Raw genomic sequence first — 13,211 nt, forward strand, 5'->3', positions numbered from 1 at the left:
GCTTGTTTGCCCCGAGCGGCTCTTGCAAGAGCTGGGAGGCTGAAGCAACACTCGTAGAGGGTTCGGTGTTGGGGGAGAGCTGGAGGTTACTGGTTCAAGTCACCCCACATTACCTGGTTTCACCCCCCTTTCTTTTTTACAGGGTGTCATGCTGCTTTTTGTACATCTCCCTGTACAAGTAGGGAAGCCGCAAAGCCACGTCTGAGCCCTGGAGACTGAACCCCCCTTGCTCTCCGGTGCGCTCCCTTTGCCGTAGGCTGAACGAGCACCGCCTAACGAGCTTTTGCTCGTCAGCGACGAACCTGCTCGCGACCTCCGTGCTGACAAGGCACACGGGGTGTGTTCGAGTTCCTCCCGCGCAGAGGAACGACGAACGAGCCCAGGGCAAAGTGCAGGGCGGCCGGTTCAGCCCTGGGACTCTGAAGCAAGAGGGCAAAAGAGTGACCTGACGCGGTGGCACGTTTGTGAGGAGGGGGAAAGGTTGAGCGGCCGCCTTGGGGGTCTGCTAAGTACCGTGGAAGTTTTTGTGTGCCCAGTTCTGGACCGCTGAGCCAGGTCTCTCCCCGGGCTGGTGGGGAGGTAAATGCTCGTGTTTTGAGCAGAGAGCAGGAGAGGAGGAGGTCGGGGGAACGCTGGGCTGGATGCAGAGTCCTGCTCTCTGCTCGGTTCAACTCATTATTAAAGGCAGCGATGAAGTGTTGGCTTTCATGTGCTTCGCTCCTTCTCTCTTCCTCTTACAGATCTGAAGAGGTGTGTCCTCTTGGCTCTTTTAAGTACTTAAGGTTTCCATAATGAATTGGAAAAAAAACCCACAATAGTCCCCGAGCTTTCAAAACCTCTTCTGGAGTGGTTTTGTCCTTCCCCCGCAGCCCCCAGCGCCGTTTCTCAAGGCAGCCCCGGAGTGCGGAGACGGGCATGGACCCGTGTGTGGAGACACCCGTGTTCGGCTGCTGCCTGCTTCCCCCCCGGGACCCCCTGGCCTTCCTTCCCCCGGGGAGCCGGGGCGGTTCTGGCGCTTTAAGGGCGCTGCCCGTTCGCCGGCAGCGGGGCCGAAGTCCACGGGCTCCGGCAGCGGCAGCCGGGCCGGGGATGCAGCTCCCCGCCGCGCCGGGCGCGCTCACCCCTGCCCTGCTCGCCATCCCCGTGGTCTTCGGCATCAACGGCGCGACCTCCTTGGCAGAGTGAGTGCTGGCCCGGGACAAAGCTCTGCGGCCGGGATGCTGCGTTCCGGCTCGGGGCAGGGTGCTGGGTCCTGTCCTCCGCTGGTCCTGGATGCTGGGTCCAGTCTGGGACCGGGTGGGAGCACCCAGTCTGGTCCAGGGCAAGGCTCTGTGCAAGGAGCCATCCCACGCAGGATGGGCCACTGGGTCCCATCCAGACCCGGAGAGGGGGGAGCGGTGTCCAGGACAGGGTGCTGGGTCCCTGCTGGGGCCGGGGGGAGCGGCGCGGTCCAGCCCGGGGCAGGGGGCTCGGTCCAGGTGCTCCTGCCCCGGCTGAGCCCACGGAAAGGCCGCTGCAGGCTGGGACTTTGCCGACGTGGTTCCTGGCTGCCTTTACGACTGTTAAATCCCGTTACCGGTGAGCAGCCGCGCAGCAGGGTTGCTCAGGCTCATTGCACAACGCGGAGCGTAACGGGGCTCGCCGACAGCCCAAATCCCCTGGGGATTAGGGTGCTCAGCACCTCCCTGATTTGTGAGCATCCTCTCCAGCCGCCTGGCGCCAGCGCAGCCCCCGGGGCCAGAGGGACAGGACCCCGACACTGGCTGTCCCCTCCATGCGCGGCCGCGCCTCCCGGGGCGCTGGGGACCCCTCCAAGCCCCATCTCCCCCTCCCAGCGCAACCCGCCTGGCCCCTCGGCCGCTGGCATGTCCCAGCGTGGCCGATGCCACCCCTCTGGGACGGCCTCGTCATCGCCACCGTCGCGCTGCCTGATAACAGCCCCGCTTTCGGTTTTACTGCTGAGCGACCCCCCCGCCATGCCCCAGCCCAGCCGCACGTCCCGGCCGGCCGGCACCCTCGCCTCGGGGGATTCGGGACCAGCCGCCAGCCAGGGCCAGCTCCCCGGTGAGCCGGCCAGAGCCCCCCGCTTCCTTAGGTGCTTTATTTCTCTTCTGTGTAAAACCAGGCTCCGGCTGGTTACTTTTCTCTTATTTCCAGCCTCACGCCCCAGGACCTGCCAGCTATGGGTGTTCTTTCATCACTTTGCTGCGCTTTCTATCCTTTCATTCCTATCCTTTCATTCCTTTCTATCCTTTCATTCCTATCCTTTCATTCCTTTCTATCCTTTCATTCCATATCCTTCACCCTCCTTTTCCCAGTCGTTATACATTTCTTTGTACAGCTGATTTCTGCCTTTGCTTTACCAGCAGGAAGGGCTTTTAGCCAAACTTCTTTTAATCGCAGAGCCAGGGCTTTCCTGCCCGCCTGATAAACTTTGCTTAAAGATCTCCCGATTTTCATTCCCATCTTTTCGGTCTCCTCTTTCCCTTCCCTCCCACGCGGCACCGCACTGTTGCAGCCAGGATCTCCGGGATCCACCGCTATGAAATCCGCAGCCCTGCTGCGTGATGCGGCACCGGGTGGAAACCCTCAGTGTCTGTGGGGAGCGCTGACCCCCCCAGCCCCCCCCCCCAAAGTGAAGCCCGTAACAATATTGTTCTCCTGCCCGGGTGTTGCAGGGGGATGTGGAGGGGGTACGTCCCCCGGTTTCTCAATTAGTCCCTGCTGCGGGACGAGCGATGGTGGCCTCAAAGCCCCTCAGCCTGGCAGGGTGAGCTGGGTGCCCTGAGCGTGGCACCCCAAGGTGCTGGTACGTGCGTGGGGTGGCCCCGGTGCCGGCACGTGTTGGTGTGCCTCGAGCCCCATCACACGCACGGTCACCTCTTACGGTGACCGGAGGAGCCCGGCGTTGTGCTGCTCCACCGCAGCATCTGTATTTGAATTCTGAATGAATCATTCTGTGGGAGTAATTAGTTGTGTAGTAATTAATTATACACCAGTAATATTGCACTTAGGCGGTGTCACTTCAATTATCTGATTGTTTTGAGGTTTTTTTCCAAGAGTGTCTGTGTTGGGTTTGGGTGCTCAGCGCTCGCGGCGAGGACCAGCTCAGCCTCGCTCAGTGCGGCTGCGATGCTCGTCCTGTCCCTGGGCGCGGGGTCCTGGGTGCCCCGGCCACTGTCCCCGTCCCCGTCCCTGTCCCTGGAAGGACAATTCCGCCTGCACAAGGCAAACACGAGCCGGGTGTTGTCGCAGCCTCCTCTAACCGAGACCTGAGCTGTTCTCAGCGGGGTGACCGTGGGCAGGGGCATGGCTGGCCTTTCGTCCCCGGTCGGCACGTCCGCCGTGCTGCGCCGCGGAGCGCTCGGGCTGGTCATGGGGTGTTTCTCCGGGATAAGCTATTAACACAGGTCTGTGCAGTCAGTCAGCCACGACTTTGCCTTTTCTTTTTCTTTGGTGACAGTGTTAAAGGCTTGAGTGAAAAATACCGTCGTGTTTTCCGTGTTTCCTAGCAGAAGTATTGGCTAGACCAGAGCCGTAGCTATTCCAGCTGACGCAAGCGCTTCTTGGAGGGGATGCAGCAAGCTCGGGATAGATTTCCCTACAACTTCTTCACTCTCCTAGGACACATTTTCAGAATCTATCTGCTCGTTACTGATTTGCTTTGTAATCCATTCCCCCGGTCTCTTCTAACACTGGCCCATCGCCACAGCCTGGCGCGGGAGGGGCTTGGCCACGCTGGGGCTTCTCCCCTGCCCTGGCGCAGGAGCCTCGGGGCGGCAGCCCCTTCCCCATCCGTGCCTGGGTGTCAGACCCAGCCTTCCTCCGGGCTTCGCCTCCGCGCGGTTATTTCAGACCCCGGAGGAGCCGGTTCCCCCCCAGCAGAGGACAGGCAGCACCCTGTGCCGCCATGGGACCCCACCTCTGCCCGGGGTGTGGGGTCTCATCCTGCCGTTCCCCCTGCTTTCGTGGAGACCTGTCAAAATCGGTGGGGGCAAAGGGGGTTTCACCTGGGCCGGGGGGAATGGGGCTTCACCCCCTGGCTGTGCCCGGGGGGCTTGAACCCCTCCCCCTGTTCTGCAGCAGCCCGCTGGCGCTGATGCTGACGGGGGTGCTGGTGCTCGCCGGCCTCATCTCCATCATCTTTGTAAGCGGAGGGAACCACTTCCAGGACCCCCTTTTCTGCGGTGAGTCCCCCCCTGGGTATGGGGACTGACCCCGTGCCGGGGCAGGGAGCAGAGATCTGGGATTTGGGGAGAGCCGTGGGACCCGCTCCGAGCTGGCTCGCTCTCCCGCAGTGTTTGTGGTCTTCTCCTTCACCTCCGTTGTCGACTTGCTCATCTCGCTGGAGGAGGATGGCTACATCTCTGGCTTCATGGAGGTCTACGTCAGAGAGGTATCACCCCCCCCCCCCTCGGGCTCTCGCACACCCCGGCCGTGCAACGAGCAGCCCCGTGCACCCGGGTCAAGCACGGATGCTGCTCCTGCTCCCGAAGCTGCTCCTGCCGCAGAGGGACCCTGCACGGAGCAGCCCCGGCTCCCATGGGGTTCCCTGGGGAGGGGGTGCGGGAAGGCGCCTGCCCCCATCCCATCCCATCCGCTATCTTCTGAACGGGCAGGGCGAGCCCTACCTGCGCACGGCGCACGGCATCATGATCTGTTACTGGGACGGCATCGTCCACTACGGGCTCTACCTCGCCATGATCGCGGCCATCGGCCAGAGGTGAGCGGGGACGGCGGCGGGGAGGCGAGCTTGGAGGGGCCCGCGGGGGTGCGAGGGTCCCCAATGTAGTGAGGAGGGGAGCTCTGAGCCTGGCAGGGGGGTCTGACCCCGCTGTCTCTGCAGAAAGAGCTACAGGACCCTGGGTCTCTTCTGGCTGGGCTCTCTGATGATGAGCATCGTTGTCTTCCTGCTTGGGAACCTGATAGGTACGGGGGTGCGGAGGGGAGCTCAGCTCCACGTCCAGCCCTTGCTGATCCCTCCAGGCTGCCTCCATCCCCCCGTCTGCCCCGCCGGTTTGCTCCCAGGCGCTCGCCCCATGGGCAGAGGAGGAAGGTGCTGCCCTGGGGGCAAGCGGCAGGTATCGATACTGGGTGCTGAGCGCTCCGCCGTGCCTCCCACGTGCTCTCCTTCCCCAGGGAAATACAGCTCCGACCTCAGCCCTGCCTTCCTCCTCAACCTGCCCTACGTCCTCATCCCCATCTGGGCTGGGGTGAGGCTCTTCCAGCAGCCCAAGGCCCTGCCGTGCCTCAGCCCCGAGAAGGTGAGCTGGGAGCCGGAGGGCAGGGGCTCTGCGGGGGCTGCACCGGGCGCCGTCAGCCTCATCCCGGGGCTGGACCACAGGGTGCGGAGCCGAAAATACGGCGTTTTCCCTCTCCCAGGTTGCAGATGAGCAACGCAAGCGCCTGTACCAGCGGCCCCAGGACATGGGGCTGGTCCTGGTCCTGCTCCTCACCGCCGCGTTCACCTTCTTCAGGGGGATGGTGGGTGCTGGGTCCCTGCACGGGGGTCCCGGAGGAGCCGTGGTGGTCCCGGGATGGGTGCATCTGCCCCGTGCCCACCTCCCCTCCACTCTCCGCATCCCCAGGTGGTTCTGGACTGTCCCGCCGATTCGTGCTTCGAGTACATCTACCAGCACGAGCCGTACCTGCGCGACCCCGTCGCCTACCCCAAAGTGCAGGTGAGTGGGCTCGAGGCGGGGCTGGAGCCCCCCCCGTGCCACTGGGGACGGGGTGACCCTCTCGGTGTCCCCCCCAGATGCTGATCTACATGTTCTACGTCCTCCCCTTCTTCTGCCTCTGCATCTACGGGCTGGTGCTGCCCGGCTGCTCCTGGCTGCCCGACTGGAGCCTGGTGTTTGCCGGCGCTGTCGCGCAGGTGAGGGCTGCCCCATCGTCCTTCCCCCGGCTGCGGGGCGGGGGGGGAGGACAGCGGGACCCCCAGGCTGGGTTTTGGTCCCAGCCAGGAGAGAGCAAGCGGGGAGCTGGGGCTGAGCCGGCGGGGACAGATCCGTACCCGCAGCTGCATGTGGAGCAGTTCCCACCGCCGCCGCCTGATAATTACTTTGGCCTCGGTGGATCTTAATGGAGCCGGGGATTAGTTTGACCGAAATAGGCTGGAGCGAGCCCGCAGGTCTATAGATAGGACCTGGGTGTGCTCCTGCAAAACACCCTTCGGTGCCGGCTGGGCTGCGCCAGCCCGCTGCTGCCGGACCCCCCGTGCCACCCCCTGCCCTGTGTCCCCAGGCTCAGTTCTCCCACCTGGGCTCCTCGCTGCACGCCCGCACGCCCTTCCCCTACCAGACCCCTGAAGATGTCTGGTGGAGCTTCCTCTTCACCAACGTCCTCTACGCGCTGGGCCCCCAGCTCCTGGCCTACCGCTGCCTGCGCTGCCCTGCCTTCTTCCTGCCCGCCACTCCTGCCAGCCTGCACGTGGGCAAGAAGCACCAGTGACGTGTCCTGCCCGCCCCGGGGGGCTGCTGCCCGTGTCCTGCCCGCCCCGGGGGGCTGCTGCCCGTCTCCCCTCTCTCCGCTGCAAGAGCAAGCCGGAGCAGCCTGCGGTGGGACCTGGCTGGCAGAGGTGTCCCCAGGGATGCTCCGGTCCCCGCCTTGTCCCCACGCTGTGGGTGCGCTGGGGGGGACCCCGGGGTGCTGTGTGGGGGCATCGTTGCAAGGCCCTGCCCTTGACCAGGCTCGGGGGGTCTCGCTGGTGGGGGGCTGCAGGAGCCGGGTCCCCTCCCGGCGGGTCCCCAGGGGCCATGGGGGCCCCGTCCCACCTCGGTGCTCCTGGCCACGCTGGAAGGACACAGGAAAACACTGTTTACAAAATAAAGGAGCGAGGGTTCGGCTTCGGAACCCGTGTCCGTGCTCTGGCCGGGGACGTCACCCCGTGCCAGCGGCCGAAGCACCGCGGCGTCCCCCCACGTCATCCGTCGGTTCCCTGCCGGTTCCCACCCTCTGCCTGGTGCTGGGGCCGGGAGGAGCTGCCTGACTTTGCCCCCTCCTGCCCTTTTGGGGTGCAGGGGCTGGGGGGGGTCCTGCTGCCGGCGCTGCCCTTGCCTGCCCTTGCTGCCGCTCGGCCTCGGGCTGGGAGGGGGGAGCGGGGGGAAAGGGGTGGCCCTGCTTGTGCCAGGGATGCCCACGGGTGGGCAGGGGTGTGCGAGCGTGTGGGGGGGTATGCACACGGGTGGGGGGGTGCACGGGTGGGTGGATGCGCACGGGTGTGGGTGCGTACACGGATGAGGGTGCGCACACGGGTGGGGGTGTGCACGGGTGGGGGTGTGCACACGGGTGGGGGTGCTGGCGGTGGCTCGGGGCTGCCCTTGCGGGGGCCGGGGGGAGATTTACCGGGCAAAACTCCTTTTACCCCGCGGGTTCCCCGCCCGCAGCCCGGGCCGGGGGTACCGGGGTACTGGGAGTACCGGGGGGCCGGGGCCGGGGCCGGGCGGGCCGGTGACCTTGGCGAGCCGGCGGCCCTGCGCAGCGCCGGGAGCCGGGACAGGGCCGGGCCGAGCTGCCGGTGCCGCCCCCTGCGCGGAGCCGCACCGGCACCGGCAGCACCGGCAGCACCGGCGGCTCCGGAGCGCTCCTGCGGCCGGGCCCCTCCCGCGGGCCGGCACCGGCGCCCGCGGAGACACGGTGAGTGCGGGGGGCTGCGGCGGAGGCTCCGCTCGCTACGGTGCGGCCGCGGGGAGCCGGGACGGGACCCCCGGTACCGGCAGCCCGGGCGGGGGCTGCTCCCGGCGGGTGGGGACGGCGGCCGGGCCGGTTTCCCCCGCGCTGCGCTGCCTGCTCCCGGGCACCGGCGTCCCTCAGCCCCGGGGCTGCCGCCGCAGTGCCCCGCACTGCAACACCGCACCGGCCCCGGGGCCGCCGGCGGGGGAGAGCCGGGGCTGCCCCGCTCCCTCTGCCCCCGACCGGGCACCGGGACCCCCGGGGGGGCTGCCCCGGTGCCTCTGCCCCCCGACCGGGCACTAGGACCCCCGGGGGGGCTGCCCCGGTGCCTCTGCCCCCCGACCGGGCACCGGGAGCCCCGGGAGGGGCTGCCCCAGTCCCCCTGCCCCCGACCGGGCACCGGGACCCCCGGGGGGAGCTGCCGCGGTCCCACTGTCCCCCGAGCAGGCACCGGGACCCCCGGGGGGGGCTGCCCCACTCCTGCTGCCCCCGACTAGGCACCAGGAACCGCAGCAGGGCAGCCCCTGCCTCCTTGCCCCCCGAGTGGGCACCGGGACCCCCGGAGGGGCAGCCCTAGTCCCCCTGCCTCACAGCCAAGCCCTGGCTCCCCTTCCCCATCCCCACGAGGGTCTCATTCCCACGGCGGGGGGGACCCAGGCTGCCTGGACTGGGATCTGGGACATCTCTGAGGACACGGCGCTCGGGGGGGATTGCAGCCCCCAGGTAGTGGGGGGCTCCGGCACACATTTCCCCAAGCTGTCCCTGGGGAAGGGGGGACGCGGCGCGGGGCAGGCGGCCAGGGGGCTCTGGGGGGCTCCGGCAGCCGCAGCCCACTCCCACGCCATCAGTTCAGTTTCCAGATGTGCCAGCGCTGACATAAATAACTCAAGAGATCCGGCCCGGCGCGTCTGCCATGAAATATTCATCCCGGCTGTAACTGAGCGGGTGAATCGGAGTTCAGCGCCGGCGCAGGCCGGGGGGCGCGGGGGTCCCTGCAGGCCTGGGGTGCTCGGTGGGGGGAGGCAATGAGTGACCCAGCGCTGGCGGTCACCCCCCGCCTCTGCTTGGGGTGGGTGAGGTGGCAGACAGGGTGGGGGGGCTTCCCCACGAGGGGTGTCGGTGGGTGACGGCATCTCCTTTCCCCAACCAGCACAGCCCCCATGAGGTGCGGGTTGGGGACCAGCATCACTGCCGGGGGGCTGCCGAAGCCGGGGGTCGGGCAGAGGGTGGGTTTGCTCACAGCCCCCTCCGCCGCTCTCCTCCCTGGGGGGCCGGCGGGAGCTAAGGGGCTCTGCTCTCCCCCCAGATGCATCCCCGAGGCCCCTGGGCCGCCGGCCCGGCAGCTCTGCTGCTCCTCACCGGCGTCCTCGCCTCTGACACGCTGCTCAGCACCCGGGGACGGAAGAAGGTGGTCCATGTCATGGGTGAGTGGGGACGGGGGTCCGCAGCAGGACGCCCCGGGATGGGATGGGGGGAGCCGCCCTGCAGCCGTTGGGCTGTTGGGTTTAATATCCATTAAAGCGTAATCAGGGTCACTGGGGCATCCGTTGTGTCCCCCCTGCCCTGGCCAGGAGCTGCCCAACCCTCCTCGGGGTTGGCGAAGCCCCCAAAAGAGGGAAATTCCCCCCGAAGGAGGTCCCCACGCCCCCAGCCAGCCTTGTCCCCGCCGTGGGTCCTGCCCATGTGCTGGTGCTGCCCGGGGGGAGGCAGGGGCAGGCTTGGGGACAGGGACTCCCCTGAGCTCGCTGTCCCTTGCAGAGGGTGACAGCGGGGCCGTGGTCGTACAAACGGCCCCGGGGAAGGTGGTGACGCACCGGGGCGGCACCATCATCCTGCCCTGCCGGTACCACTACGACGTGTCCGCCCACGACCCGGCCGAGATCCGCCTCAAGTGGACGAAGGTGACGGAGCCGATGGCCTTCGTGGACGTCTTCGTGGCGCTGGGGAAGGCGCGGCGGGCGTTCGGCAGCTACCGCGGCCGCACGGCTCTGCAGGAGGACGGCTTCGGCGACGCCTCGCTCATCATCCGCAACGTCACCCTGCAAGACTACGGCCGCTACGAGTGTGAAGTCACCAACGAGCTCGAGGACGACACCGGCATGGTCAAGCTGGACCTCGAAGGTAGCGGCACGGCTATGGCGGGGAGGAGGGATGGGGACCCCGGGTGTCCCCGTGTCCCATGCGGGATGGCCAGGACACAGTTCCCGGTGCTGCGCCCCCGAGCTGGGCTGGCTCCTGCTTTACGGCCGGTGGTTTTTCCTGGCGTGTGCCATAGTTTATTGCCTCCGTTATTGGCTTTTATTGTTGCTCCGGGTTTACACGCTGGCAGCTAATAAACGCTGGAGATAGACAGCGGCCTCGTAAAGCACGGGGGGGCCGGGGTGTAGCAGCAGCGTTGATGCTGTGCGTGGCTCTGAGCCCGCCGGGACGGGCTGCTGCGGCTGGGGACACCGGGAAAGGGGGGAACCCCTTTTTTAGGGGTTTGGGAGGCACAGCCGCGCGGCTTGGACCGCACGGGCTTGCTTCAGGGACGCCGGGACTCGGCTGAGACCCCACGCGGGCACCGCCGTGTCCCCATGTCCCAGAGCAGCAGCTCCTGGAGCCCGGGGCTGCCGCAGGGGTCCCTGCGGTCAGAGGGTGGGGGAGCTTTGGGGTTACCAAGCAAAGCCTGGAGCACCCAAACCCCCCGAGCAGAGACGACGGCAGCTCGTCTGCGCTGGGCTTCGCAGCGGGTCTCCCAGCCCGCAGCTGCCCCCGTTCCCTGCCGGCTCCCGGTGCCTTGCGCTGATGACCCCGTTTGTTGGGTGCAGCTGCAAAATAAGGGGGGGAGACCCCCCATACCCCTCCTCTCCGTCCCCCAGGCGTGATCTTCCCCTACCACCCACGCCTGGGTCGCTACACCCTGAACTTCCACGAGGCGCAGCAGGCGTGCCTGGAGCAGGACGGCATCCTGGCCTCGCACGACCAGTTGCACCAGGCCTGGCTGGAGGGCATGGACTGGTGCAACGCCGGCTGGCTGGAGGACGGCTCGGTGCAGTACCCCATCTCCCGGCCGCGGGAGGAGTGCGGCCGCAAGGACACGCCGGTGGGGGTACGCAACTACGGCTATCGGCACAAGGAGAGCGAGCACTACGACGCCTTCTGCTTCACCTCCAACCTCAACGGTAACGGCTTGGGGGAAACTGAGGCACAGAGCACCTAGCTCCCTGTTTCGGCTGGGCAGGGGGTCCAGGAAGGTGCTCAGCCCTGGGTGAGAGAAGGATGCAGCTGCATGTGCCTTCCCCGGGCTCCCCGGCACATCAAGAGGGGTTCGGTGCTGGGGACCCCCAGTAGGGACCAGCATCCGGCCCCATCCCCTTTGGGGCTGGGGCACCCGGTTTTAGCAAGACCCATCTTCCCCGGGCAGGAGCAGGGGACGGAGGGAATTGCAGCAGCGAACGGCCCGGATGATGGATGGGGCCGGGGCCATGCAAGACAGATGGGAGCCGGGAGGGCTCCCGGGCTGTGTAAATTCCTCCCGGCTGGCAGGGCCGCGCGGGGGGGCTCTGCCGATGTTTATTTAATGGTGGCAGGCAGGATAAATAGCGGGTGTAATCGCCACGAGGAGCCATCACCGGCCGCCGCCGTGCAGCCCCCATAAATCTGCCCGCACCACGCTGGTGGCTCCCCAGAGCCCACCCAGCCAGTCCAGCCCCCCCCAAAAAATGGGGGGGGGGTCTACAGGGCTTGCACCGCTCAGCCCCATCCTGCCCCATCCCACCCACCGGGTGCCGGTGCCGTGCGGGATGCGGGATGCTGCAGCCGGGTCCCCGACACCCCCCGCTTTGTGTGTGTCCCCCCCCCAGGCAAAGTCTACTTCCTGAAGACGTACCGCAAGCTGAGCTACGCCGAGGCGGTGCAGGCCTGCAAGAACAACGGGGCGGCCGTGGCCAAGGTGGGCCAGCTCTACGCCGCCTGGAAGATCCAGCTGCTGGACCGCTGCGAGGCCGGCTGGCTGGAGGACGGCAGCATCCGCTACCCCATCGTCAACCCCCGGGCACGCTGCGGGGGCCGGGAGCCCGGCGTGCGCAACCTGGGCTTTCCGGACAAGAAGTATAAGCTTTTTGGGGTTTATTGCTTCAAGAAGGCTGGCGAGGCTGCCCCGGAGAAGGTGCTGGGTGGGGGGCACCCCAATCGTGTGTGAGGCTCACCCTCACCGGGAGCACCCCCAGACTTGGCCGGGGACCCCCCCGCCATGTGCTGGGCTCCCCGGCGTCGCTGCCTGCTGGGACGCGGCGGTGCGGGGAGCTGCGGGCAGCCCCTGCGTTGGACTGGGAGAGGTGCCCGTGCGATACCGGTGCGGCTGCTGCGCCACAGGCTGCGGACAAAGCCCGGTGACGCTTGGGGAAACTGAGGCAGCGGGAGGGGAGGGACTTCAGTAGCCCAGCCAGGAGCCTGCGCTCAGATCCAGGGCCGGCTCCCCAGCTCCTTGCCGTTATTGCTTATCAAGCAGCCTATTGCATGTGCTAAAGGACCATCCGGAGCAAAGCAGGCTTGAGCCCCTGATGTCCCCGTCCCCAGCTCCGCGCTGTCCCCAGGGCTGTGCAGCACTGAACCCCCCTGGGAGATGCTGCGGAAAACCGGCATCACGGGATGGGCAGGTCTCTGCGGGGGGGCTGACCTGCCACGGGGCCCCCCTGCCCCCCAAAATCCCACCTTGGCTCAGGGCAAGAACCGGGGGCACTGGGCTTGGCTTCGTGCAACATGGGCAGCCGGGCGGGGGGGGGCACCCGCAGCCCCTCCGGCACCCGCATGCACCCGCTCGCTGCTGGGTCACCCCCCGGGGCCGCTGCTGGGCGAGCCGGGTGCCCCACGCTGCGAGCCCAGGGCTGGGGCTGCCCCTTAGCGCTTGGCTTCGTGTAGAAGCGGCCGCTGCTGGGAGCGGGGAGGTGCTGGGTGGGCACCGTCCCCTGCGCCCGCCCGGCCGGGCACCGGCTCGAGGCTTTCTGCAGCCCTGGCGCTCGCGAGCTGGACGTAGATGAAATAAAAGCTTCGGCCGCTTTTTGAGAGCTGAGCCGGGCTCTCGTGTCTCCTTCGCTGGTGCCACCCTCGAGGGGCATCGCGGGTGCAAGGGGACCCTGGGCTGCCCTGCGCTGCGGGGCTGCTCCCCCCGTAGCTTTTATATTCTCTGAATTCCAAGCCCTGGGGTCCCTGGCCCCGCTGCACCCTCCCTCGCAGCCGGAGCTGGGCACGTTTGGAGCGTCCCAGCTGCAGCATCCCAACGGCATCCCCTTGGATTTATCGGGACCAGATCCAAGGGAGCAGCATCAGCAGAGCCGCCTTGGGGCATCGCGGTGCTGCCAGCAACGGGGAGCCATCCTGAGGATGGGTGGGGACCCCGGGGTCCCCCATCCTGGAGGGGGCTCGGGGCTTCCTCCGTGCCCGGCGCAGCTGAGCACGGTCCGTCCATCACCCTTACTGGCGGCCAGCGCTGATGAAAATAAAGAGCTGTGGGACGTGACACCCCGGGCCACCGCAACCCCCCTGGGAGGGGAGAG

The 13,211-nt window shown here is 67.2% G+C and overlaps 2 protein-coding genes across 2 annotated transcripts; both read left to right on the plus strand.

Moving 5' to 3' along the window:
- Positions 1–1,066: 1,066 nt before the first annotated feature.
- TM6SF2 (transmembrane 6 superfamily member 2) lies at positions 1,067–6,853 on the plus strand. Its single transcript, XM_075175647.1, has 10 exons — positions 1,067–1,181; positions 4,084–4,187; positions 4,299–4,396; positions 4,620–4,723; positions 4,847–4,929; positions 5,140–5,264; positions 5,383–5,484; positions 5,589–5,681; positions 5,759–5,878; positions 6,247–6,853. The coding sequence occupies exons 1-10, from the start codon at positions 1,090–1,092 to the stop codon at positions 6,451–6,453; spliced, it is 1,128 nt and encodes a 375-aa protein (XP_075031748.1). The 5' UTR covers positions 1,067–1,089; the 3' UTR covers positions 6,454–6,853.
- A 688-nt stretch (positions 6,854–7,541) lies between these two features.
- On the plus strand, positions 7,542–12,737 carry HAPLN4 (hyaluronan and proteoglycan link protein 4). The gene is made up of 5 exons (XM_075175648.1): positions 7,542–7,638; positions 8,981–9,098; positions 9,433–9,795; positions 10,536–10,838; positions 11,520–12,737. Exons 2-5 carry the CDS (start codon positions 8,981–8,983, stop codon positions 11,855–11,857), a joined length of 1,122 nt encoding a protein of 373 aa, XP_075031749.1. The 5' UTR covers positions 7,542–7,638; the 3' UTR covers positions 11,858–12,737.
- The last annotated feature ends 474 nt before the right edge of the window (positions 12,738–13,211 follow it).

The sequence above is a fragment of the Calonectris borealis genome, chromosome 28 (genome assembly GCF_964195595.1).
Source record: "Calonectris borealis chromosome 28, bCalBor7.hap1.2, whole genome shotgun sequence".
In the NCBI taxonomy this organism is placed as follows: Eukaryota; Metazoa; Chordata; class Aves; order Procellariiformes; family Procellariidae; genus Calonectris; species Calonectris borealis.